Genomic DNA, 27,429 nt, shown 5'->3' with positions numbered 1-27,429 from the left:
GATCTGGGGAACAGCTTGGCTCATTTGTTTCTGAAATTACAAATTGTAATGGATACACGATCGGGATTATGATCGTAAATATAGATAAATAATTGCAATAAGAATTAATAGTATTACCCGTACGGCATTGTGTGGCATTAATACGTACTTGGCATTATATGGAACCGATCTCTTCGTATGGACAGAACCTAACCAAGCATGGAGCCATGGAGTGGGCTCCCATTTCCCCCGTTCAGCTCTGCTTGACCCCCGACGACCCCTTTTCGCCTTCCGAAGGCTGCGCAAAAGCTTTGCATAATGCGCATACGCCGCGTACGCCGCCGTGCAACTGGAACTCAGACAATCGCTCACTTAGTTAGTTGGTTCGCTGGGAAATGCACTCGGTGCATGCATATTAACGAAATCTTTTGCATTCTCCCCGTCGCATTTACCTTTTCGTACCGTTTCGTTTCGTTCCGTTGTTATTTCTATTAGATTGCAAATTAAAGCTGATTTACTATTTGTATAAGAAAACAGACCGCTGGGGCAACCAAGGTGGATGGCGGGAGGGCGGAGGGCGAGGTCGCGACATTAAGTGCGTCAGCGACTTGAAAAATAATTCAACAACATTTAATGCTAATGACGAAAATTGCACAATGCACGCATACATAAAGGCGAAGGAAAAAGCCGAGGCGAAGAGACAAAAAGAGGGAGAAAATCAACAAAATTATAAACAATTGGCAGAAATTGATGGCAAGGCAAACAAAAGTCGCACAAATATTTGATTTGTTCGTCTCGTGCATCTGATTCTCCATAATTGCAACTAATGCGCCTCCGATTTTCGCTCACTTTTGCACTTTGGCTGCATTCTTGGCTCTGGTTGTTGTTATTTCTGCGATAAACACTTAATGTTTGACATTGGGCACTATTCTTGAGCTGAAATATTTTTCCACATTACTTTAGCACTCCACTTGATTACGAATGCATTTAAACTTGTGTAAATAAATCGTTATAATGAATGAGCGCATTAAATGCATATGAATTTAATACTTAAACGGGCAGAGAAAAAACTTGAAAGTAAACTAGCTTATTTAGTTAAAATTCTAAAGATATTGCCAGTATATTTATGCGTGCAAAAACCCTTAGATATTCCCCTTCTGATTTTCTCATGTATAGTAGTTCTCTGCTTTTTGCTCGCACAATTTACTGTTCCTTTGTTAATTTATTGAAATGAAATGAGAAATAAAATCAAGAAGAAATAGACGGCAGTAAAAGCAGGAAGTATGAGTTGGCACCCCATTCCAGCTCATTTTATTCCCCACCCCCCTCTCCCCCCTCCGCATCCTCCACTAACAAACCACCAAAATTTGACGACGTCACTTTTGGGGGGCAAGTGCCACCCAAAAATCGAGAAGGAAGCTGCGGCTGAGAGCCTGTTACTTAATAGAGTCCAACTTTTGCCTCAGTCAATTCCGAGAGTTTTCTCTCGCCGAGCTTCCCCCGCTGCGAGTTTTCCCCACTTTCATTCATAGACCTCGCACACACACACACACTCATACACACACTCTGGGGGAGAGAGTGGGGAAAAGTCACACACACATAGAGAAAGAGAGCGAGATGCGGAGACACACACGCAGCGTTGGGGAAACCCAGCAGTCAGGAAAAGTCGCAAGAAACTCGCAATCCAAAGGGCTTCTCCCGCCCCTCGCTACTTTTGTCCGAGTTCCTTGACTTTGGCTTTTCTTTTGTGCGTTTGCCAATTGTTTTTGCAAGAAAATTGCTGAAATTACCAAGTGCTGAAAGTTCTTTGACAGCCAAGGGCGGGCCCCCATCTCCATCTACTCGGTTTTCCCTGGGTTTCCCTGGTTTCCCGCTCGACTTTCCCAGTATCTCTTTGTCTCCGGCGTTAGTCATAATTGCTCCATGTGTATCTCTATCTGTTTTCGGGTTCGTACAGCTGGTTTTATGCAAAGCAGGTTGCTTGAACTCGCCCCGAAAGCAGAGGAAATGGTGCGGGGTTTTCCTCTGCTCTTCTACCCATTTACCCATTTTGACCGTGTGAATCTTTCCTTCGGAGTCAAAAACCACCGACTTAAGCCAAATGTCATCGGCTGTTTCCTGTGCGGTCCGCTCAGCTCATTAGAGGCCTTTGATTGATTCGAACCGGGGCCGGGAAATAAATCAAATTTATGTCCGCCGCCTTTAACATAAAGCCACCGATCGTTGTTGGCCACCAATGGAGAGCTGAATGGGAAAATGGAAATGGCTGGGCCTCTTATCTGGTTAAAACCAAAAACCAAAGGCTTTTTCCATTTGTTAGATTAAAGGATTTCGTAAGGCGGGCGGGCGGCACTTTGGAATTCAGTCGCCCGAATTATATGTGAATTCTATAATTTACGAGGCAATTTCGATAATTTCTTTAGTTTGTGGCCCCGGCCATAAACGTTGCAGCAATTGTTCTGGCTCTTCTGGCTCTTCTGGTTATATAAAGGGAATTTTCGGTGCCCGGCCGGGCCGCACTCGAAATAAATAAGTAATTTATTTTATGGCAGACCCGAGCTGGCCATAAACCCACATAGATCTTATCGTCGCGCAAATAATACAACAATATAATCATAATAACAATTTGTAATCTTAAGTCGCGTCGATGCCAGCTCTTGGCTTTGGTAATTTCCCTGATAAGATTTCCCCAGTCCTCGTTTTTCTGTTCCTTTTGCCCCGGTTTTTTGTTATTTTATTTTTAATTCTCTCTAGTATTGGCGCTACGTGATCAGTGCTCTTGTAGTTCTTATATTAAAGACTGATAAAGTTAGCTGGATGACTCGCGGACTGTGACGCGGCGCGTCGAGTGAATTTGGCCAAATCATCTTTGTATTTACAGGCCGACGGTGATTGTTTAAATAAAGAAAAAACGATTATCGTATACGGGGGGACAATAGAATTTTTATAACACTATACCATATACCAAATATATGGGTTTTTCAACGTCCATCGAATCATGGGACGAGTCCGTGCATTTGCAGGTGGGTAATTATAGAAAAATATTTGGCTAATTGGCCGTGGAGTACGGGTTTAGTATCAGATTGGTAAGTTTATGGCGACATACCTTTGGAATCTGATTTTTTATCGGTTTACGTGTTTCGAATAGTCTTATTTCTTTATGGCTGGGACTTTCGACCTTGTGTAGTTTTGAAAAGTTTCTTATGATCTGATTTTTATTGGAATTAGGTTATGGTAATTATAATTCTATTCTGTGTTTATAGTTAATATGCATCAAGATCTTCACATTTAAAAGAAAAACCGGTTTTTTTCGGAAAGTGCTGAAATCCATTTTGAGTTAGAACTTTGTACCCTCCGCAAGTTGGATAATTTTCCTGCACTCAGCTTGTTTTCCTGCCCATCCCCTCCATTTGTTTGATGTTCCAGCTGCGTTCCTTCGTTTGTTTTCCTCGCGTTAAGTTTTGTTATATTTCCATTTATTTGGCTGCCTTTTTGTTACACTTTATTTATTTATTCCGCATTTATTGTGGGCTACAGACACACACTTTTCTGTCGTTAGTGCAGTCGCGACTGTTGTCTTTATGACGACTACGACTACGTCGATGATGATGATGATGATGATCACGATGGTTATTATTGCCATAGCCTGTTTCTGTTGTTGCTGTTGCTTTTGCTGCTGCCTCGGTGTGTTTTCATTGTAGGAAAGACATAAGAAAATTATAGGTATCTGCCCTTATGGCGCAGCGCAGCGGAGCGAAACAATAAAATATAAAATAAAATATGTACGAGTCTGTTTACGCAATTACAAACAGACAAACACAGGGCGACCGTCCCGGAGATACAATATTTATAACCGCTGCGATACGAGAGCTGCAGATACAGATACAGATACGGCAACGGCAACGGCAAGAGAAACAGATAGAGATACTACGTGTGCATCTTGCAGATACAGATACTCGAGGCGCAGCCTGTAACAATTAGGGGCACTCGCGAAAGGGAGCACAGATAACGGTGTAAATGAAAACCGAAATTAAAGAAAATTATCTGGTATCTGGTAGTTTCTCTCCCACCGCAAATGGCATTATAATGTGTTATAATTCGACGGCACTTACACCGAAAACAAAATGTCACCCTATCAGTTGTGAAATGAGTAATTTTGTTATTAGCCAAGTTAGGGTGCTTCAAGTATAAGTGTTATTATTACTCAACAAAATGTTGGCAAGTAATATTATATTTTCAAGTACTGATATTGGTATCCGTTGGTTTCACTATAACAGAAAGTTGTCTGAATTTACTAATATTTTTTTGAGTTTATGAAAAACTAGTCCAATTTACACCCACTTTCCTTTAGTCCCACATCAAACGCTCATCATCTTTTTTCTTAGCCAGGATAATGAGAAATACGAAGTACAACAGTAAATGCGTAAAAAAGGAAAGCGCACTGTAAACGCCTCTAATTTGGCAATCAACTAAAAAAACTCTTTCCTCTAGTTGCCGGCACTTGGGCCTAATGGTGCCGCTTTGGCACCACCCACTAGTCATTTACCACCCACTCCGCACCACCCGCACCGCACCACCCACTCGGCACCACCCACTTGAGGCCTGAGTGCAACTGCAGTTTCTTCTTTATGCGAACGCAATTTGCTGGAAAGGTTCGATTGCCGCAACTGCACTCCATGCGGTTTTCCTTTTTCCAGCCGCTTGAGTCCTTTTGTGCATCCTTTGGCAGGCGGATAATTCGGCGTGAAATTAGCCAGCAAAGTGAGCGAAATCGAGTGGGATTCCTGCACAGGGAAATGCCTCCGACTCCGACTCCGAGCGGAGTTCATCCATCTATCCATCTATCCAGTGGATGCGATGCGTTTTCGGTGTTGCAGCTTCGGTGTTTGTTTATCTCGACGGGTTGAGTCGCATCTGTAAACACAACTGCATTTGAGGAATGGGCCTTTGAAGTTGCCTTTTCCTGCATTTGATTTGTTATTTTATTACTCTACGAATTTTAACACATCTGCTGGAAATGCATCTGTGAATTATTAAATGTATCTTGTATCTGCTGCCATCGCCGAACACATGTAAACGGAATGTTCCTTATTTTTTTCGGTTTTTTTTTACCCCCACCCTTGCATCTTCTCCTCGCGCGCACATCAATATTTATTACTTTGTGTACATTTGCCGTAGAACAAATTCTTTTTTCATTTATTTATTCTCCCTCTGCAATGCATTTCTTAATTTAGCCATTCCTCTTCATCTGCTTCGTCTGTGTTTCACCCCCTTCCCTCGCCCTTCCTTCCATCTATCCATCCGTCCTTCCTTCCACCGACTGCAATTGTTCTTTTCGTGGTGCACCCCCGCTTGGCCGGCGAAGAACTGAACAAAGGAGATCGAGAATGAGGGGGTGGGGATCTTCCAAATCGAATCATATGCTGTACACATAGAAAAAAGAAGAGTTACTTGTTATATTCAGTATACCTAAATATCATAATGAAAAAAAAAATAAAATAATTTTTGTTACACTTATTTAAATGTTACCAAAATAAAAGATTGAGATCTTCCTTGAGATCCTTTCAGATAATATTCTTAGATTCAACATTAAGCAAATCTAGATCATCTGTAGCATATCAGATAATATTGAAAAGTACTTCTAGTATATTTTCCAAGTGTACCCTCCATATTTCCACTCCTCTTCTTTGGCGTGTAATTATTACGATTGGATATATAATTTGTAAGGCGAAACATATGTTTCCATTTTAGTTTTTAATGCTACTTTGAGCTGCTTTGGCTCTAGCTGCTGCTGCTGCTTTTATTTGTGCATTTTATTAGTTGAATGTGTGTAGTTTTCGAGGAGTGGAATGGGGCGGTATTATTTTCTTTATTTTTCCATGCTCCCCGCTTAGCGCGGGCTAAGAAATTGTTTGGAAAGCCATTGAAAGTTGATTTTTTAATAGCCGGGCTGCGGCAGATGGTTTTTAGTTCATCTGCCGCGGCCCTAGCATCTGGAAATGGCCAAGTAGGTCTGGCAGATAGCAAATGCATCCGCCAGATACACTCGACGACACCTGAGCACAAAAATGCAAATGCAAACGTTGCCGCGTTCGTTGTTGTTGTTGTTGTTGTCGTCGTCGTCTTTTCCAGGTAAACAGCGACTCAGAAACTATCGTATTTACAATATTTGCTCAACGAATACATTTTCCATTCAATATTTATTTAACGGTTAACAGAAATGTCAACAGAAGATGTGCTTAAACAAAAGATAAACGCTAAGTTCGTGGTGGACCACGCCCTGCAACTTGTATCTGATGGATGCGAGTATCTGCGGTCGTCCAATTGACACCATTACTCCTCAACGCGGATTCTCTGCGGTGGCTTCTGTCGCCTGTTGCTGTTGCTGCTACTTCTGCTGCTGTTGCTGCTGGGATGTTGCATGTTGCAGCGGGGATGTTGCTACTGCGGCTGAGATGTTGCCGGCGTGGCGGTGACAGGCCGCAAGCCGCAGTTGCGCCCAGCGTCTCAGCCAGTTGTCAGCGGGCCACGCACTTTTTTGGTGTCACTGTACGTGTCTATTTGCCTGCCAGCAGCAACGGCAGCGGCAGAATAGTGAACACAGATGCAGATACACAGAATACCAAACACATTTGCAGATACAGATACAGATACAAATACAGATGCAGAGAACCTTTAGAGACAACGGCAGCCGTCGCATTAATTCTTAAGCAATATTTATAGTTGTATTTTGTCAAATATTTGCACAGTTTGTTTTGCGCGCTGTCAAAGACATTTATCAAGACGAAGTCTGCAGTTGCAACTGCAACTGCAGCAGCAGCTAGTGCTGCTGCATTTGCATTTGCATCTGTATCTGCTAATTGCCAGCGCTGCCGTTTGTCATTCTCCTAGTTTCACAGCCGTTCTCATCGCCGTTCGGCGTTCATTCATTATATTGTCGCCTCGAGTTGTCTCTGCATCTGTGTGAGGTCAAATTTACTTTATTAATTACAACCGCAGCAGCGGCAACCGGCAGCAATAAATTTAAATGAGTCGCAAATGTGTGCCGCTCATTTCGGAAAACACACGACAAAAATTGGAAACTAAATGCTGCCTAATTTTTTTAAATTGCCGCGCTTGGGGAACCGAAAAGCGCTGACTCGATTTTGGTGACCCAGCCTATGGCCCATACTATATACTATATACTATATCAACATGCGAGTATAATATCTATATGGCAAATTTATTAATTCGCCTTGTGAGCGCATTTCCAGGAATACTTATTTTCCATGCTCGCCATACCATAATTAATTAGATATTTTCATAGCCCGTGTGTTTGCCTACTTTATAATGGGCCGAGCAAAACTAAATAAATTTCGCGCCGGGCTATAATTAAATTTATGTGGCTGAGTCATTTTCGAGTGCGATGAATGGACGCCAGCTTGGTCAATGGTCTATGTCGCTATGTCTGTGGCCGCAGTTAAGTCGAAGTCGGGTCTTTATTCCATTTATTTATATGTATATTAATTTATTAAAATGTTGCACAATGCCGGGGGGGGAAAATGTCGAGTCAGTGGATTGTAATTTAGCAGTTCCCACAGATCTCAATGCATTTCTGCGAGTGATTAATTGCTGTACTTATTATTATTCATTTGTTGTGTGTTGTTGTTTATTGTGTGCTGTGTGTGCTCTGCTGCTTTGAAATCTCGACTATTTCTCTGAAATTTACTTGGGGCACTTTGCTAGTTTTATTTTATTTTATACATTTTCTGGCTGCCGAACAGGTCTTTGAACTGTTTTCGCATGTGCGCCAGATACAAGATACCCGCCTTTTGTTTTGTTTGGCTTTGTTTGCTCTTCGAGGGACCTACTATATGCAAACGAGCATAATTATTCGAAATTAAATTCTAAATTTATAGTTAGCATTAAGGCATCAAGAAGTGACTAAGAGACAACTCGGAGCCGTCGTGGGTGCGACTTTGTGTTTTTCTTTTTTTCTCGTTTTTTTTTTTTTAGATTTTTTCATTTGTAAACGATGCTGCGGCTGATTCATGTCATCAGATTATAATGAAATTGGTTTATTAGTGATAATTCGGGCTGTTTGCCGGGGAGTGGCATTCTTTACTCAGGAGTCAGATGACTCAAGCCGTGAGTTATGATATAATAAATTTGTCGGATAAAGTGCGAATGGAAATGAGTTCGTTTCGGGGTTATATGGAGAAAGCAAATGTTGTCCGAAATGATGAACGGTTGCGTCTTAATTGAATTTCGTTTAAATGAAGATGAACTATTTTATTTTGACAATGTATTTTGCTTGAGCAATCAAACACTACAAAAGAATTTCTGCTTCATTATTAAATTCTCATTTAAACACACAACTTAAATTCAAGAATTACAAGCGGAACTCCAGATAATCTTAGAAATTTTCCCTTTTAGTGAGTAACGAAGCGAACTTATGATTATTGTTCCTCGAAAGGCTTCTAATTAAGCACCTGGGCAGCCGTCTTGCATGTTATTAGCCATAAATTGTAATTAATACGCCGGTGAATTATAAAAAAAAGTTCAATTGAATCCAACAATTAAGTGTGGCAACGGCCAAACTAATAAATACATATATAATTTACACGGTGCCCCGCGGAACAGGCGCTCATGTCAATCGAAAGCCAACGCCTGCCATGGTCATTAAAAGCCACTGTCGACTGCCACTCCCCCCTTTCAGACCGCCGCCCCTTAAAAATATAAAAAGAATACAATATACTTAATCGCATATGCATAAAGCGAAGACAAAGGAACGACAATCCTCGCTGTAATTACACAGAAATTTAAATAATAATAAAAAGTGGGAAAACTTTTACGTTGATGACTCCCGCGCTGGCAAGCCGGCAATTAAAATATAAAATGTAAAAGAGCGAAAAAAATCCGAAACGAATGTTTGTTTCTGTACTCAACTTCCACTGGGGGGATACAATAAAATATGATCGTGTAATTTTTTATAGTTTTAATTAATGGCTTTTCTTAGAGCGCTGTCTCGCCCTCCCATCGCATGTATTTCCCATTTCCATTCGCCTCGGATGTATTTTCGTCGGTCAGTTGAGCCACATTCGTAATTATATAGTTTTATTGTAAGCCGCCGCAATATGAAGGTATTTTTCACCTTTGTCATCGTGACGGAGGGGTTTTCATTTCGTTTCGTTTGGCATTTTCCTTAACCATTTTCCCCCACTCCCAATCGAGTTTCCAAGTCCATTTCCATTTGCAGGGTGCAACGGAAATGAATGAAAAGTCGTTTCTACTCGTTTTTTAGTCTTCTGTTAAGTAATCCCCTGCCGATCTGATCGCTCGACTCTCAAAAATTCCAGTTCGCCATTCAGATTTCAGATTTATACAACATTCGAGCGTTGCCTCTGGAGCTTTATTTATAGCCACCGAAAGTGGCGTTATTAATAATATTTATTTAAATGGTTACTTTATTAATCAAAGCTCTGTTACACGTGCGTTCTGATTTTGTATCTTCTTTTGTGCGAATCCCCGTTGTTGTTGCTGTTGCTTTGTATCTTTTTTAGCAGCTCGTTTTTTTTGGTCGTGTCGCTTTGTGTGTTTATTTGCATTAATTATTAATTTGCTCGTTTGGCAGTTTGCGCATGCGCAAATGTTATAAAAACACAACAAAAATCACAAAAAGAGTCGAGAAACGGCGTCGAAATGTTTGAATTTAATTTTAATACATTTCGCCCGTGGCCAGCGATCTTGGATCTTTATTTTTTTTCTTTTTTTTCACTTTTATTAGTGGCTATCAGCTGTTAAAGTTGTTTTTCGGACGGCGTGTGGCGGCTGTCGAGTGAAAAACCAAATACAAAGTTTAGCAGGGCTTAAAAATAGCTCTCGACTGATGGATTCGCTTTTGGAACTATTTGAGCTAAAAGACCGAAATACTGTTGTTTTTGGGAGCTAATTATACAACTCTCCGGGGGCCGGCGACCTAATGAGCCCCAAAAAACAAGCTCCACATCCAAGACATCCCAAAGCATCATCCCAAAGCGGTCATTTAAAGAGCTAAATGAAAGCATTTCAATTGTCTGCACGAATGAAAGCCCCTCTAACCCCGGTACAAAAATCCAGCCGAACAATAGTGGAGCCCTGAACCGGCTTAACCCCTTTGTGCCCCACTCCCTCAGTCGTTTTGGGGGACGCGTGACGCGACAATAATAAACGCACACAGCCCATGTATTCATCATAATAATAATAAAATAATAAAAGTGTATACAAAAAGTGTTTTGTACGCAATATCAAAGAACATCCCCGCCGCCCCATCCCTCGATCCCTCTATCCGGAGACCATCATAATAAAATCCATCTTGGCCAGCTGGCTACACCATAAACTTTGTGTATTCACCAAACTCATGGATGGCGCATTTATTAATCAAAACTATCTTGTTTGTTATTGCCATTGAGCGCGGCATATTTCTCGTCAATTTTAGTAATAAAATTTAATTTATTTAAATTCCAAACGCTCACATAGAGGGACATAAAAATCAAATCACAAACATTGTCCAAATGTGGCTAAAAAAAATAAATACTCGCACAATCTAAAGGAAACAGTCGAATATCTCAATATAGATGAAAAGAAAAACACAAATTCGAAATAATTTATGCCCAATGGCCGAAAAAGACATAATAAAATGGCAGCAACAAAAGTTTCTTGTGAAACAAACGATGGCCCCAGCAAATCCGAGTCTTCGACTAAGATTTACCCACTGAGCCAAAAGAACCATGGCCTAATCCACCTGCCAACCGGCCAACAGGTGGTCCAAAATGCCCACTTCCAAGATAAGAGGTACGAAGAGCAAATTACACAAATTTAAAAATAATAAAACTAAAACGTGTCTGCATAAATTAATTAATAAGTCAATTTCGAATGTGAATGTGGCAGTCAGACGAAGACGAAGACAAAGATACACAGATACACAGATAAATTTAAATATATTACTGGAAGCTGCGAACTGCAGATAAGTCAGAGTTCCCATTCGTTTTATTCGAGCGAATGAGCTCGACGCTGAGCAGTCCCCCTGGAAAAGGTAATTGCCTCCGCCCCCTGCAGCCAACTAAGGGTTAAGCTGGATCTGGGGCCCAAGTTTATAAGCAACTTTTTATGCATTATTCTTTTTATCGCTTTTACAGCCAACTTAACTGCCGGCCGCCTTTGACGCTTTCATTGTCTGTCATTTGCGTGCCATAAAAAAACACAACTTTATAAAGAAAATAAACGTAAAAGTAAAACATCTTAGCAAGTGAGAAGAGGAAAACAACGCAAGACAAGACAAGAGAAGGGAATTGAAATCGGGAAATATTCTGAAGAGTTCGGCCGGATCCATTTGAATTTTCTATTCAGTAACCACATAAATAAAGAAAACTTTTAGTGGTCGGCGGCAGCATCCGAAATTTCCGCTCGGCGGGCGACTCATTAAAAGTAAATAAAAAATCAGATACTAAAAACAATCGAGAAGCGTTTTGGGTGCTTGTTGAAAAAACGATGTTAAATAAATAAAAATATATAAATACACATCAAAACACAAATAAAGCGGATATTCAAAGAGCAAACAGTAAAGGCGCGACTGCTAAAATGCTCGGCCACGCATTCGGACAATGGGGGTCGTGTAAATTTCTAAAGCCAACTATATGGCTGCCACGCCCCCCCATGGAAGGCCCAAATAGCTATTCAGTTGTTACACCAATAAAAAAAATTTATAGTTGGTTTATAGTTAGTTTGAGATGAACAATAACCAAATGAATTTCGGGGGAGATTTTAAATTAAGAGATGATGATGATCTTTTTCCTTAATTTATTTTCAATTTGAAACCATCAAATCTATAATAGGTTTTTGCTAACTAAGCTTCTTTTTTTCTCCCAGTGCAATCGAAAGTCTTTGCGTTCGGTTTCGCGTCCAGTTTGATTTATTTCTGCCAGCGAGGCCAAAAATAAATACCGCAAATAAATAAAAATCTAGTTTGGCATTTATTTATTTTATTAATTTGTGCTGCGCGTGTTGCTTCTAAAGCTGCTGCTTCTTGTAGCTGCCATTGAAAATGATTCACTTATTAAGATACTCAGGCGTTTAATATTTATTTCGAGCGTTTATGTAATGCCCGTCTTTATTATTTCATTTTTCGTTGCGCTGCCTTAGCGAGCAAATTCATTTCACAACAATGTGGCTGCCTTTTTGTTTATAATTAAACGCAGAAAGCGTATTTCTTAATTATTTATTTTATTGTTGTTTATTTTTAAATGGGCTACAGACAATTTCCTGCACTTCAAGCGAAACAAATAAAAGTGACGCAGCTTTTTGCGATCCCCACTACTTTGGCTCTTGGCTTTTCCTCCATTCGCCCGAAAGCAACTGCTGCTGAAAAGCAAATCCGAGGAATGCCAGAGCGGTACGAGTATTATTAAAGTTCGAAAACCGAAAACGACAGCTAATTATATGAGCCATATATTTTCCTCGGAGCGGACTGGGATTGGGAATATCCGGCTCGATGCTCCTGGCATTTCTTGGCTGATCCAACAAAGGATGCACCGACTTAAGCCTGTGTGCTAAGCCCAAGTCAAAGCCTCTGTTTCTCACAGAGGATTGCCGGGCCTGCAGATCCGCTAATTGCCAGAGGTCCTAATGCAAATTTAATCCGTGTGTGTTGCGAATTATTTTCGCCGTCCGCAGACTGCAAATCAATTGCAGGTTGCAACTGCAATCTCAGCTGCTCCTCGCCGCCTGTGTCTGTGTCTGTGTGCGTGTCTATTTACATATGTAATGGTCTCGTGTGTGCACACACACAGCTACGCCAGGACTATAATAATTATCTTGAGCAGACAGCGCTCGACTAAATCAATATTATGGCTGACTAATAAAGGTGTTGCACTCCCACACACACACACACACGCAGCTATTCGGATTTAGATACCGAATTGAATATAGAAACAATCGCCGCAGCAGAGCCAGTTGCAGATACATTTGGAGATACATTCGCAGGTACAGCTGCAGACACAGATACAGCTACAGATACAGATACATCTGCAGATACAGCTACAGATACAAATGCATTTGCAGTGGACAGACGTTTGACAGGTCGCCGGGAAAGGGCATTAGAAATAAGTTGGAATAATATATATGCAGGGGAGTTTAGCTACACTGGGAAAAATCAATACACTTAAAAATAAGAAAAAGATTTCAGTACTTTCAAGATGGTTTACTACTTTTCAAGGGAGCAACATCTTAATTGATTGAGAACTTATTTATAGGATTAAATAATACTATAAATAATCGCAAACAAGAAATAATAAAGTTTTGATTAATCGGGTTTTGTAGAATATTTTTTTTAATTCGAAACCTATTAACATTTTTTTTAATGTGCATCGATCTGCATCCCTTCGCCTCATTAAAGATTTAGGCCGCCTGGACTTCTGTTCACTGGCCTTTAATGAGGCCTCACTCGGATTGGTTTTTACCCCCGATTTGTATTAATTACAAGTACCACCGAACGCCTGGACCTCCGTAGGCTCAACTCTGCTCCTTTTACGGGGGGCCCGTTGAAAAAAACAATCAAATATGCATTTTAAAAGTTGCCCGACTTTGGACTCGGAGCTCCAGTCTCCACTCGCCTCGCCTCGTTTTCAGTTGGTTCAGGTTTAGTTTCGTTTTTGGACCGATCCGACTCCCCCATGGCCTGCAACTCAAACAGCAGCCAAAGCCCAGACCAAACCATATTTGTCTAACCTGGGCCCACACACACACACATACACCCGCACACACACACATATGTCAGGGGGCTTTCGGAGGAGGGGTTTTGAGTGGGGGGGAAAAGAGGGTTTTCGAGGGGTCCACGGGCCTCTATATTTACCCAGGACCCGGGTGCCCGAGTGCATGCTGCGCTCTGTTTTTAGACAGTGGGCGGCCGCTGCTCCTCTCTATGCTATTCAAAAAATTTAATGGCATTTTAAATAAGAAATTACACAGGCCGTGCATATTTCATAAGACTTCGTATGCGCCGGCGATGTTCGACGCGGCTCAGAGTTCGACTGAGAAAAGTGTGGGGCGGGGGAGGGGAGGGGAGTGGGGGCTTGGAGGTTGGAGGTTGAAGAGAGAGGGAGAGGGGAGAGCGAGAGCCTCTGCTCGACTCCCCAAAGTATCAAATGGAAAAACTGTGGCCCAAAAGCAAAGAAAAGCGTGCCACGGCTGCAAAATAGTTGCAGTTTTCCGCCTCAAAGCAAAATGGCAATAGTCACCTATCACGACTATAAGATACCATATGAAATAATATAAAATGACTTTAAGGAAAGGCTTACCTAATTTATAAAGCTCAATAGTAAAGTTATACTTCATCTTTGTTTTTAAAATAATATTAATATTTTATTTATTTTTCTATCTCGAAACTGATGCATATACTGATACAACCATAAGCTTTATTGGCTTTCTAAAGCCTCAACAAAACTCTTTCTAATTTTTAAATTTATTCATAGCGGTCATATTTCCTCACCAGCCCATCATACCCCATTTGCTTTGCAAAAACAACGGCGGAATGTTAGCTGTAATTCTAGCTTCATACGGCCGAATGGACGCGGGTAGCGAGGTTGCAAAAGTTGTGCTACCTTTTTGCATAGCTTTGGACTTCATTTAATATTTATGTCTCTCTAAATATTAAATATTATTTCAAGGCTTTGCAGTGCGTTGCACACCCACCTCTTACCCACTTTCCGTTGCAGTTGCAGGTTGCAGGTTGCAATTGCGATTGCAATTGCAATGGAAGTGCCGTTTTGCCTTTGAGCCATTCGATTGGCGGGGACACAAGGAGCGAAAGCGTAGCATACATTCGAGCGCTTGACCGAAGTCGGATTTTCGCTTCCTGGCTTTTCTTTTTATTTAAACTTGCGAGATTTGCGCGCCCATGAATAATTAGTCAGCCCGGCGCTTTTCTTCTCCGGCTGCTGCTGATGGAGAAGGCGTGTTTTTTCCGCTCTAGTCTGGCAGCTTATACAAGTTTAATATTTAATGACTGTGTGCAGCCGTTTTAACACTTTGTAGACTTTCTCCCGTCCCTCTTCCCCCCTCCCTTTTGGCCCAGCCCCCTCCATTTTCTCGCAGTGAAAGCGCGCTTTCAATCAGCTCAAAGGACACGCAAGGCTCTCCGTCCAGTCCCAAGTCATTACAGTAACCAACAATGCGCAGGCTTCGGGGGAAAAAAAAGCGGAGGAGCGCCGGCGAACGGGGATGGCCGTATATCCTCATTATCCCCTATGCTAAAAACAATAAATTACTATTTGCAAGAGGTTAATTTTTACTTTGCAACTACGAGCCAACAGAAATTACATGAGCAACGACAGCAGAAGTTACAATTGCCCGACAACTGCAACAACCATAACAATGTCGGCCAAAGCTGAAGTAAATACTATAAAAGCCGGGGTCCAACTCCGTAGAAATGCCAGCAAAACTCGTACAATGTGTGGCTCCTTAGAGATGGAGATATATATTTTTATATATATAAGTAAATAAAATAAAATTAAAAGGAAGTTAAATAGGGGTATTATATAGGGTTTTTATATCTTATTGTAATATAATAATTTATTTTTTTATACATTTAAAAACAATTTGTTAAATAGATCGTGTCACGATGTCATCTCAGTTTGAATTGCCCTTTTCCAAAGTCCAAGTTGCGTCCGAGTTCGCAGGACAGCCGAGCAAGACAACTTTTGGGAGGGGTCAACAATAAAATAAAACCAGCACAGGGCACACACAGCAAGGGGGTTGTCAGGGGCGGGTGGCGGAGGGGTGGACACGCCGAAAGGGGTGCCTCGGATCGCGGTATTTTCGAGGGTCTGAAAGAAGTCGGCGGCCCATTTGAATGTTTTATAGCAATTTCTGTTGTCGGCTGCGGTTGATGTTGCTGTTGCTCTTGTGGTTGTTGTTGTTACTGTTGCTGTTGATGGTAGTGGTGTTGTTGTTGCTGTTGCCAGTTGGCAGTTGCTGGTTAGTCGGCAACTTGACACACCTCAATGCACGTTGCACTCAACACTTGGCGTATAATTATTTATTACATTTAAATTATTGTTGCCATTGTTGTGAGGTGAGTTTTTGTAGTGCTGTTGTTGTTGTTGCTGTTGCTGTTATTTTTATTGTTGTTTTTGTGGCAAACAAAACTTTCAGGGGGGTCGGCGGTGGCAGCTTGTCGGTTGTCGGCTGTCGGTTGTAGAGAGCGAGCTTCATGCACTCGCACTTGGCTTTATGATTGCTACAATTATTGCTGCTGTTGCTGTGGCCCCTGCAATTCCTTGGACAGCATTTCCACCAGTGCAATTGTTTATTGTTGTTTAGCTCTCTTGCATTTCATTATATTCCGATACCACCATATAAATATATATATGTAAGTATATATATATATGTATATGGGGAGAAAGAAACCAGATATCGCAGCCAAGAAGTATCTATATACTCGCCCAACACACAACAGTAGTAGCTTTCCCTGCTGCCTGCGCCTCGCGAAATGTGTTTTTCACATTATTCCCATGAATAATGCATTGGGCCAATATGCATATTTTATGTGAAATTCGTGCAATAAAATACTATTAAATATTTAGTTGCCGCCGACGTCGGCGTTTTTGTCTTGCGGCAAAGAAAAAGGGCAGGCGAAGGAGCAACTGGGTGTCCTGCCGCCCGCCCGGTCATTAGAAATTCGGGGGCCTGGGAATGGGATTTATAAAAATGCAAATCGATTCGCGGTATCCCCAATGAAAAGTGTCAGTCCTCTGGACTCGATACGATAATTGTAGTCACCGGGGTTTTCATTCTTAAATGAATTATTCCTGCCGTCTTAGAAAATTAATGAAAAGCACGGGCACAACTGTTTAAGAGAAGGTGTGGTCACACAGAGAAAAATCTTATAATCATATTATAGTAAAAATATAAAATATATCCAAAAAATATCAAATAGAATAGGTTAAAAAAAATGTTAGAATTCAAAATTTTCCCCAAGATTTCTAAATCTAATAATTGCTCATTTTGGTTGACAATTTTTCGCCATGCAGTAATACAAGTAGCTATTTCCTAAGGAGACAACGTGGCCAAGGTTGCCGGAAAATGGGGCCAAAGTGGTTGGAAAAGTGGGCGGCATGCGTGGCTGAGTAATACAAATAAATGAATGAACGGGAGAGTTTCTGGCTGCCGAAAAGAGAGCGGAAACGCGGAAGTGCGGAAAAGCGAGAGCTAGAGAGAGAAAACTAGTTGGCAGTAGTAATAGTGAAGGCTAAAAGCGAACAGGCGCCCAGCAAAAGTAAAAGCTGCCCCACGAAAGCGCCAAGGAAATCGCAAAGTTCCTGTTAGTTGTGACGCACAAGGAAGGTTTTTGTGGGCGGCGGGGGGTGTGGTGGTTCAGTGGGCTAAGAGTGGGAAATCGGAGGGGTTTTGTGGTGAGCAAGTTGCAGACAAGAGAAATAACAAACTTGAGACGCCACCACGGTGGAACACGAATCGAAAATGAATAATAAATAAAGTGTTATATAATATAAGAAATATACACAGCAAAAACGGTAGGAAGAAAACTACAGCAAAAGTTCTAAGGAAGGCAGGGGGTTTTGGGGCTTCGGGAGGGGTTAAGGATAAAGGACATGCAGGGAGTGGTGGGGAAAATGGTGTAGTTTTAGTGCTTTTCCAGCGGGGAAAGGGAAACGGGCAGTACTGAGTTTATGTGCGCGCTTGAAAAATAAAATTAAAATTGCATTAGAATCCAAGGGGTATTACAGCCAAGGGGGGTGGTGGTTGAAAGGGGATGGGGAGGGGGGAGGGGGGGAGGGGTTAACCCGCGATGTAGTGAAAACTTGAAGGCTGTTGAAAGCCAGGGACGTGGAAGGGGTAGTCTATGCATTTGGATTGATGGCAAATGCGAGTGTGAGGGCGTGTTATAAATTTATATTTTATTGCCAACAGACACACACAAAGTTATAGAAATCCATATACGTATATATAGTATGTGAACGGATCTCCAAGTGTGTGTGGGTGCAAATAAAAAAGTATTGAAAAAGTCCAGGGCCTGGCTACGAAAAATATTTTCTTCGCAGGGAAAACAAAAATCAATAAATTTTTATAGAAATTTGTAGCAGCGGAAAAGTTAATTAAATAAATTATTATGTGAATGGGGCGTGCACACGATGAGTAATTGGCAAGAAGAAGAAGCAGAAGAAGCGGTAGAAGAAGAAGCAGCAGCAGCAGCAGCAGCGACGTCAGCAGCGAAGCGCCGCAAATTAAATTAAATGAGTTGAAAGAAAGTTGAATGCGCGCACACTTCAAATTTGTTTTTGTTGAGCAACGTGGCAGGGGCGTGGGGCAAGGGGGGCGATTGAGGGGGTCTTCGCTGGGAGGAAATGGCATTTGTTGTTGCCAGCTAAGGGGGAATTGAAAATTTAATTAATTAAACATTTTCGAGCAGAGCTCGTAATATTTTATTATATGAATTGTACTATGCGAGACTTTTATAATCGCCTCTCCGAATGGATGAATGGCTGACAGGGGGTTGATTAATCTCCAACAAATGCTAGAGAAAAGAACATTTTACGACCTCTACAGCGAGCAAAAAATATTAGACACTTGTGCAACTCTATAATTAAGTTTACTGTCGATGGCGACTTGAATTAATAATCCCGTCTCATGTTGAAATTTATTTTGCTTTGTCAAGAATTTGAAACATGTGTTCCCATAATTATTTCAAAAAGAAAATTACTAGTGTAAAAAAATTGAATAAGTTACTCAGTTTTTAGAAACAATAATAATTAATATTTCGCCTGAGTATTTAAACACCATTTGTAGTAAATAAGACAAATCTGTGGTAATTAGTAACTTAAATCCCCCAGTTAATCTACTTTAGCTACAAACTAGTAACCTTATTATTTACTACCGACTGAGGTGTCCACACTGCCTGCCGTAAGTCAGCGCCCACCAACAAACTCTGGCGTCATTAACAAAGTGTTTTACATAAAATAGCATTTTTAACGCCATTTTGTTTGCAGCCCGGCCGCATTTGTTACAGTTACAGCCACTACGACGGCCTGTAAAAATGTAAAAATGCTTCCGACTTTTCAATTTCAATTATTCATACGTTTTATGCCCCTTTTCCTTGGCTTTTCTCTGCGTGGAGTTCTCCGGTTCTCGGCGCCTACTCCTCAAATATTTAAGACTTGCATTATATGTTCTCTTTATGCGCTGCATTTTTTCAGCGCTTTGTTTCGTATTTTGTAGGTTGTATGTTTTTGTTGCTGATTTTTTCTGGCGGCCCATGCTCGCTGCACATAATTTGTATTACGCCCCTGCATATAAAATGCATGGCTACGTGCGCGGAGGGGGCGTGGCCAGCCACTGGCTAACTGGCCAACTGGCCAAAAGGAAGGCTTTATGGCCAGAGCCTCTGTTTCGGCCATGGCACGAAACGTGCATCAATTTAACTTTTCCTATGCCTCCGTGGAGTGAAAAAAAAATAAAAAAAATAGGAAAAATAAAAATGGGGATCCTCTCCGTTTCAGTCTCAGTTTAGTCGCAGCTCCCGGTTAACCCCTAAATGGCCAGGTTTTTGCCGCGGCCAGCGCAACTGATTAATACGGCCGCCAGGGGTTAAAGGCGGGCTCAATTAAGCGGCACAGCGCTTCCCCCTGAATTCCTAATAATAGCAATAAATAAATGGCTTTTTGTACATTCCGCTAGGTGAAGTCGAAGCCACAGCCTTTAGCCGGGCCGTAAAAAGCCGCCAAGACAATGGGGCCGGGATAGCCCCACTTTGTATACTAATTTGCTTTCGGTGGCTCCTCGGCTCTCTTTGCATACGAAAATGCCTTCACAACATTTATGGCAATCATAAACTTTTACGGCCAGCCACAATTCGTGTGCAAATGTCACAGGGCCCAAACTAAGCCGCGGAAAAACTAGCGATTGGCTTGAGTTTTCCGGCAAAGAGAGAGAGAGTACCTGGTATGCTAAGTTTTCTAATTATTTAAAAGTCGGAAAGTAGGAAATGTAAAAGGTTATGATGGGGAATGTATTTCGTGTACTTAGCTTAATATGCATACAAAAACCTATTTATATAATATACATTTGTATCTCGCAAACCTTTCAAAAATACTCAACTAACTTTGAATTTATTTCCCCTTTTTTTTTTAAAGGCCAAGATGATCGAGAGTGGAGGACATGGTGGCTGGATGGGAGCCGCAGCTGCGGCAACTGGAGCAGCTTCAGTGGCGGGTAAGTTCCAGCTAAAAACGATTCCCTTTCAGCCTTTTCATTGTGTCCGCGTGACGTGTCCTTCCAGCAGACAGCTACCAGTACCAGTTGCAGTCCATGTGGCAGAAGTGCTGGAACACCAACCAGCAGAACCTGGTGCAGCAGCTGAGGTTCCGCGAGCGGGGACCTCTGAAGTCCTGGCGTCCGGAGGCCATGGCCGAGGCCATCTTCAGTGTCCTGAAGGAGGGACTCTCCCTCTCCCAGGCGGCCCGCAAGTTCGACATCCCCTATCCCACCTTCGTCCTGTATGCCAATCGGGTGCACAATATGCTGGGTCCTTCGCTGGATGGCGGCGCCGATCCTCGACCGAAGGCCAGGGGTCGGCCCCAGAGGATCCTGCTGGGCATGTGGCCCGAGGAGCTCATCCGCAGCGTCATCAAGGCGGTGGTCTTCCGGGACTATCGCGAAATCAAGGAGGACATGGGTGCCCACCAATACGCCAATGGACAGGCCCATGGTGTAAGTACTTCCACTTAAATATATAATATTTATGGGGGAGATTACTCAGTTTTTAATGATTAATACGAAGTAATTAAATTGCTTAGTTATTTGTATTTCAAAGTGAGAGTCTACACAAGTAAGGAATAAACAAGGAACAGGTTTCCCTGGAACACGTTTTATAAGCCCATTTAATGTTATTCCCCATAACTAAATAATAATAAACATTTCCCATTGGCCAGAGTAATGGACTGCACTAATTTTATTTCAGTCAGGTGGAAATCGGATTGAGTAAACAAAACTGTAATTATATTATTTTAGAGGCGCCAAGGTCTAGTTTCTATGTGTAAACAGTGTGCCAATTGATTTGTTATTTCTTTTAAATAAGCACATCATGGGGATATTTCAGTGAATCTAATTCAATCTGATTTTAACATATATCTTTCCCCCTTTCTCCTCTTTTTCTCCATTTTGCAGCCTTATATTGGAGGAGGAACGACATCGAATGGCTACCACAGTGCAGCGGCGGCCAAGATGGCGGCCCAGAACGCCTCGCTGGCTCCTCCGGACGCGGGAAGTCCGCTGAGCTCCATGACGGAGACCCTGCGCCGGCAGATCCTGTCGCAGCAGCAGCAGCAGCAGCAACAGCAGCAGCACCACCAGCAGCAGTCGCACCACCAGCAGCAGCCCTCGCACCACCAGCAGCAGTCGCCGCACGGACAGTCGATGAACATGTACAAGTCGCCGGCCTACTTGCAGCGCTCCGAGATCGAGGATCAAGTATCCGCCGCGGCGGCCGTGGCAGCGGCGGCTGCCAAACACCAGCAGCAGCAGCAGCAGGGTGAGCGGCGGGGCTCGGAGAACCTGCCCGACCTCAGTGCCCTCGGACTGATGGGTCTGCCCGGGCTGAACGTGATGCCCTCGCGGGGATCGGGCGGTGGCAGTGGCGGCTCTGCTCCCAACAGCGCCGCCTCCTACGCCCGCGAGTTGTCCCGCGAAAGGGAGCGGGATCGGGAGCGGGAAAGGGAAAGGGAGCTGTCCCGCCAGTACGGCAGCCAGTCGCGGGGATCGAGCTCTGGTTCGGGCAGCGCCAAGTCCCTGAACGCCAGCCAAAGACCCGGAGCCGCCTCGCCGTACTCCGCCGCCCACTACGCCAAGCACCAGGCGAGCGCCTACAACAAGCGCTTCCTGGAGAGCCTGCCCGCTGGCATCGACTTCGAGGCCATCGCGAACGGCCTGCTCCAGAAGTCGGTGAACAAGAGCCCGCGCTTCGAGGACTTCTTCCCGGGTCCCGGCCAGGATATGAGCGAGCTCTTCGCCAATCCCGATGCGGCCGCTGCGGCGGCTGCCTACGCGCCACCGGGTGGTGCAGGTGGTGGCTCCATCCGGGAGTCGCCGCTCATGAAGATCAAGCTGGAGCAGCAGCACGCCCCCGAACTGCCGCACGAGGATTGAATCCTGGGCAGGGGCGGGGCAAGGGGCGTGGCGGGGTGGGGCAATTTTTAAGAACCCAAACAGCAAGTGAAATCAAACGGGGGCAAAGTAATCCTTGGATGACAGTAAGTAGTTATGATTTTGGAACCATAAAGAAGGAGTTTGTTTTAAGTATGATTTCTTAGCTACAAAATAATAATAGTAACTAATTTGCTACCTAAAAAAACAATGTTTTAGTTAAGGGAAACATGCAATATATTTAAAAATGTTGTCCACTTTAAATATCCAAAGGTTACTTTCCCTTCAGAAATATTTGCCTGAATAAAAAGCCACCCTAGGAACCACAAAAAAAAATATATTTGGACTGCTACTTGAACCCCAACGTTTTTAGTGTTTAGTGCTTAGTTGAAGTTGCTAACTGGTTTTTATGCCTAGGCTAGTTTTAGAGCGTAACGTGGAGGTATAAAGTATTAATCTATTATTAAAGCACAACCCGAAACCCCCACAAATACAAACACAAACACACACACACACACGCACACACACATACTTCGGAACTTTCCTGTAAGGATAGGATCTCGTACTTTGTCTTATTTATTTTCGAGAGAAATCGTTGCGTTGATTGCCTTTTTTGCCACGCGAAAAATAATAATAATAAATAGGAGTAACGATAACCGTAACCGTAAACCATTAAATTTACGACTAGAGACTTGTGCATTTCTTAAATGTAGCTTAACCCTAGAATAGCTCACAAAAACAAAACACACTGAATGTTGTCAAATCTGGTAATTACAACTTTATATATATATACAAACATACATATATATAGTTATATATGCAAACACTTTAGATACATAAACCCACACACACACAGATAGAGGTGCATACCAACGCACGTACATACATATACTTATATTAATGGTATTTCCAAATGTAACTGTAAATAATGTACAAATTTCCATAGCTTTAGGCTTCGACTTAATCTTAGACTTACCCCAAAAAGCCCTTCGCAGCACTTCTTCTATGGTAATCGTATTGTAAATGAACGAATGAGCAAACAACGCAGGCAGCATCACATTAAATTTGTGCTAATTTTATGTAAACATCACCCACACAATCACACCCGAACACACAGACACACAGATACACAGATACAATACCATCGCACAAGATACACTCGCCTGTCAGATATGCATACGTATTGTCCGTACTCTGTGAGTGAACTATTATTATTATTATGCCTATTATTACGATTATTATTATTATCTATCCCAAAAGATGCGAGAGGCATTCTTGAGTTTAGTTAAACCGTAAATTATACAACAATAAACTGAAAATAAAAACAAATTGTAAAACTAAATGTGAACCAGTCTGCCTTGGTGTTTTATTTAATGGTTGAAGGATCCGGAAACAAAGTAAGGATACCATTTGGTCTTTTTTTAACTCACAGAAATTAACATGTCAGCATTTATTTGGCTCGGACTCTCAACGTTTACTACTAAAAATAATTGCTGTACACAAATGCAAATTCTTTACCCAAAATAGGACACGATAAAGCCAATTTGGAAAAGAAAAGGAAAGGGTTTTTGTGCACTTTCGGTCTGTTCCTTTGAATTAACCCCCTTTCGGCAATTGCAATTCCTCGAAAACCAACGGCCCCAATTCCGAAGACATAATTCACTTAATGCCCCTCGAAAGCAAGTGCAACTTGGGGCAGAACGAAAACAACAATGCGGCCTTCTTCCCCCTAAAACTCACACACACACACACACCCATTTACACACAGACCGAATTCAAGGTCAAGTGGCAAGTGAAAGCGACGTCATTGCCGCCCTTTGTGGCTGCCACTGTTGTCGGTGAAAGAAAACAATTACTTTGGCACTTAACAGCTTAACACATCACTTTGCACTTGATGCAAAACTCGGTCTGCTCGCAGGACTCATGACTTCGGACCCTCCTGAGGTCCTTCGCTCCCCCCCGGAAGCATCCTGAACATCCTTAGCTGCAGACTGCAGATAAATAGGAGAAGCCAAAGCTCCAAAAGAGGAGGGACCCAAGGAGGCCGGCTGCCCAAACACTGTCCGCAGCGGGGACAGGCGAACAGTTGTAATGCTCAAGGTCATTCCGGAGCAGTTTCTGGACACCCTTTGGCCACCAAGCTAAGCCGACACTGAGAGAAATCAAGAAGAAATGATTACAGTTTCATTTGAAAGAAATAATAGTCTTTTTCGCCGAAACTTTGCTAGATTTTTGGTACACATTTTATATTTTTTATTTTGCTCTTGAGTTTATAACTAAATTTTAATTTTAATGCTTACAATTTCTTTGAGTGTGAGGAAGCCAACGAGGAAGCAGCCGCTCGACTGGTCCTGAATGGCAAGTGGCTTTCATCTTGTGAGACACCCACACAAACCCACTTGGTGGTTGGTTGGTCGGTCGGTTGGTGGGGTTGGGATTGGGGATTGGCTTTTGGGTGGGGGCCAAAAGGAGGATGCAGAGGAGCAACAGGAGTGCCAAAGGGTCGAGTCTCGTCCTCGGTCTGGGTCTGGGTCTGGGTCTGGGTCTCATTCTCGTTCTCATTCTCGGTCAGCCTTGAATTGCGACCCACAAACAACTTCCTTCCAGCCACGGCAGCTGCTGCTGCTTCTGCTGCTGCTGCTGCCTTCGTCCTGCCTTTCGTCCTTGCCAGCAATTCGCCTGTGGTTGCCGCCTGCTGTCTGTCTTGCTTCTATTCCTCCTCATCGTCGTCGTCGTCGTCGTTCTCGTCCTTGTAATCGTCCCGATTCTCCCCTTTGTACCCACCACTGGTTGTGTCTGAAGTTAAGCATTTGCGGCTGCTTGTAGCCCAAAATCCTGGCTGGTTGGTTTGCCGGTTGTTGGCTGCCTTGCCTTTCCTTTTGGCCCCCCTTTCCCCTCCCCTTTCCCCCTTGCCCACTTGACACCACTCGCCCTGCAACAGTTAGCAGCCACTCTGCCGTTAGCCATCTTGACAAGTGGTTTGGCGCCGCCTTAACCCGCCGAGGCTCAGGATTTGGCTAAGAGATTTTAGTGGGAAAGGAACTTGTGCCTTCGAAGGGGTTTTTATGTAGTTAAAATGATGAAACCAAAGGGCATTTAAATCCTTGCTCATACAACCTTTATAATCTTTACAAAACAATAAGTAAACTATTATAACTAAATATATATTTTTTTTTCTTCACTTGCTTTGTATAAACAATACAATTAATGAGGTTAAGACGTAAATACTGTACTTAAAATGATCGTTTAATATCATGAAAGATAGGGCTCAACAATATTAACTTGCTTGTCAGTTATTCCTTATAAGACACTTATATATTTTGGGCAAGCAATGGGTTAATGGCAGGGAAATCCTTGTGACCCAGCAATCGGCCTCACGCTCTGCGGCAAGATGCATCTGAGCTTAACCGAGTCGAGTCGAGTTGAGTCGAGTTGAGTCGGGCTGAGTTTAGTGGGAGCCCCAAGTTGCTGTTGCCTGCTCTCGAGAAATTACAGATAATTTGTTAAATATGGCACAGCAGCATGTGCAGTTTTGGCCTGGCCAAAAGCGAAAGTGCACAAGGAGCAGGACGAGGGGCTGGTTGGCTGAGGGGCTGGTGACTCCTTCCTTATCCTGCTGCTCAACAAGGACAACCTTGTCGTCGTTGGCTCAAAGCCTTGACTTCAACTGAGTCGGTCACAGAGACAGGAAAAGGAGTCGGGGGCTTTGGGGGAATTCAGGAGTCGAGACATTTTGCCAGACACTTTTGCCTCTCAGTCTGCATCTCTGTCTGTGTGTGAGGGTGTTTGCTGGAGTGAGTGTGTGTGTATGTGTGTGTTTGCTCCGGCATTCCTCAAGGTTGTTTCAATTTTACTTTAGTCTGCACAACCATTTTGTCCTGAATGCCTGAGTGTGTGCGTCTGTGTGAGCCATTAAAGAATTTCCCCAGCTTGTGAGTGGCTACTTTCTCCTCATCCTTTCCCCTGCTCCTTGAATGCACATGTGTGTGCGTGTGAGAGTGTGTTTGTGTCAAGGAAGCAGGAAGCTGTTGATAGTGTAATGTGGCAACATTATTTGCTTGATTGCTTTATTTTACGCAAAGGTGTTTGTGGCTTGACACCACTCACACACAAGAAACAAATATAATGCTTATACAAATGCACAGCGAAAAAGTCAAATAATTATTAAAGTCAAATATCAAATAATTGTGGAAATGCCTTACAATCCTTTCTTTACAAGTAACTTGAATTGTTTTACATGATCTGAAATGGATATAAATTCATTTAGATAACCCATCCATTAACTAACATTTGAATACACCAATAAAATCTATGGTGATAGGTATTTTGTATCTAATATATTTATTTCATAGAATTTTACTTTGAAAATTATTTATTTGGATATTATTTTCTGTTATATTTTCCAAAGTGTAGAAGCACTTATTCATTCACTCCTGTTGAACGTCTCAGCTTCCTTTCCCCCTTGGCACCTTGGCCTTCTCATTTGCCGTTTGCTTAAGTAAACGTTTGCTGTCGAATTTTCCGTACATTTATTAGCTCACTTATGCTGTCCATTGTCCACCTTCCGCCCTTCTGGCGTGTGCGTCCCTCGGCCTACGGAGAACAACAACATTTTTCAGGCCGAATAAATGCAAAGAAAATATTTTGTGTAAACATGCACTTTCCTCGGAACTGCATAAGAAAGCAATCGAGAGATTTATGCTGGTATAATGCACTTGTGGCTTTCTGGTCACCGCACAATGGACAATCGACTCTGGACAGAGGGGACATAGGAATCGGATTCCAACTAGGAATAGGAATAGGAATCGAAGTCTGGAGATGGCACGCCTGGGATTGCCGACTTGGCTTTGTGGCGACGTGTGAAAGTGTGAAAATTCCTTGAGGATGCTTGGCTTGCATAATTGCTTGTGATTTATTGGGCCTGAGATGGCAGATCGAAAGTGAAAGGCGGTGCATAAATCTTCCCTGCTCTCCTTAATTGTAGCAATTAAACTTGCTCTTCCCGAGCTTTAAACTAATCCGCTGAGCTGCTCAATGCAAAAAAAAGAAAAAGGGATGGCAAAAAAATACAAATGCACAAATCAAACAAAAACTTATGTGCACAAACACTCGGAGCTCCCGGAGTGCCCCCTTCCAGCTACAATATTTTAATTAAAAATTCAATTTTAATCAATGCATTAGCAAAATGTCTCGCTCTCAGCGAGAAATGGAAACTCTGTAACGAGCAGTGTCCGTCGCTCCATAGGAGGGGGTAAAGGAGTTAAAGGGGGCAAGAGGATC

At 42.6% G+C, this 27,429-nt stretch overlaps 1 protein-coding gene across 3 annotated transcripts in view; it reads left to right on the top strand.

Moving 5' to 3' along the window:
- Positions 1–23,491, top strand: part of LOC108100450 (protein bric-a-brac 2) — a 28,917-nt gene extending 5,426 nt beyond the window's left edge. For 2 of the 3 annotated variants that reach the window (XM_017204374.2, XM_017204375.2), the window contains exons 3-5: positions 20,142–20,220; positions 20,288–20,718; positions 21,175–23,491. In XM_017204374.2, the coding sequence (XP_017059863.1) occupies positions 20,142–20,220; positions 20,288–20,718; positions 21,175–22,152 (1,488 nt within the window). In that variant the 3' untranslated portion in view covers positions 22,153–23,491. The remainder of the gene's footprint in view (positions 1–20,141; positions 20,221–20,287; positions 20,719–21,174) is intronic. The other variant, XM_017204377.2, reaches the window with a different exon arrangement.
- The last annotated feature ends 3,938 nt before the right edge of the window (positions 23,492–27,429 follow it).

The sequence above is a fragment of the Drosophila ficusphila genome, unplaced genomic scaffold (assembly GCF_018152265.1).
Source record: "Drosophila ficusphila isolate 14025-0441.05 unplaced genomic scaffold, ASM1815226v1 contig_286, whole genome shotgun sequence".
Classification (NCBI taxonomy): Eukaryota; Metazoa; Arthropoda; class Insecta; order Diptera; family Drosophilidae; genus Drosophila; species Drosophila ficusphila.
Note: the sequence above shows the minus strand (reverse complement) of the source record. Positions and strands in the feature narration are given on the sequence as shown.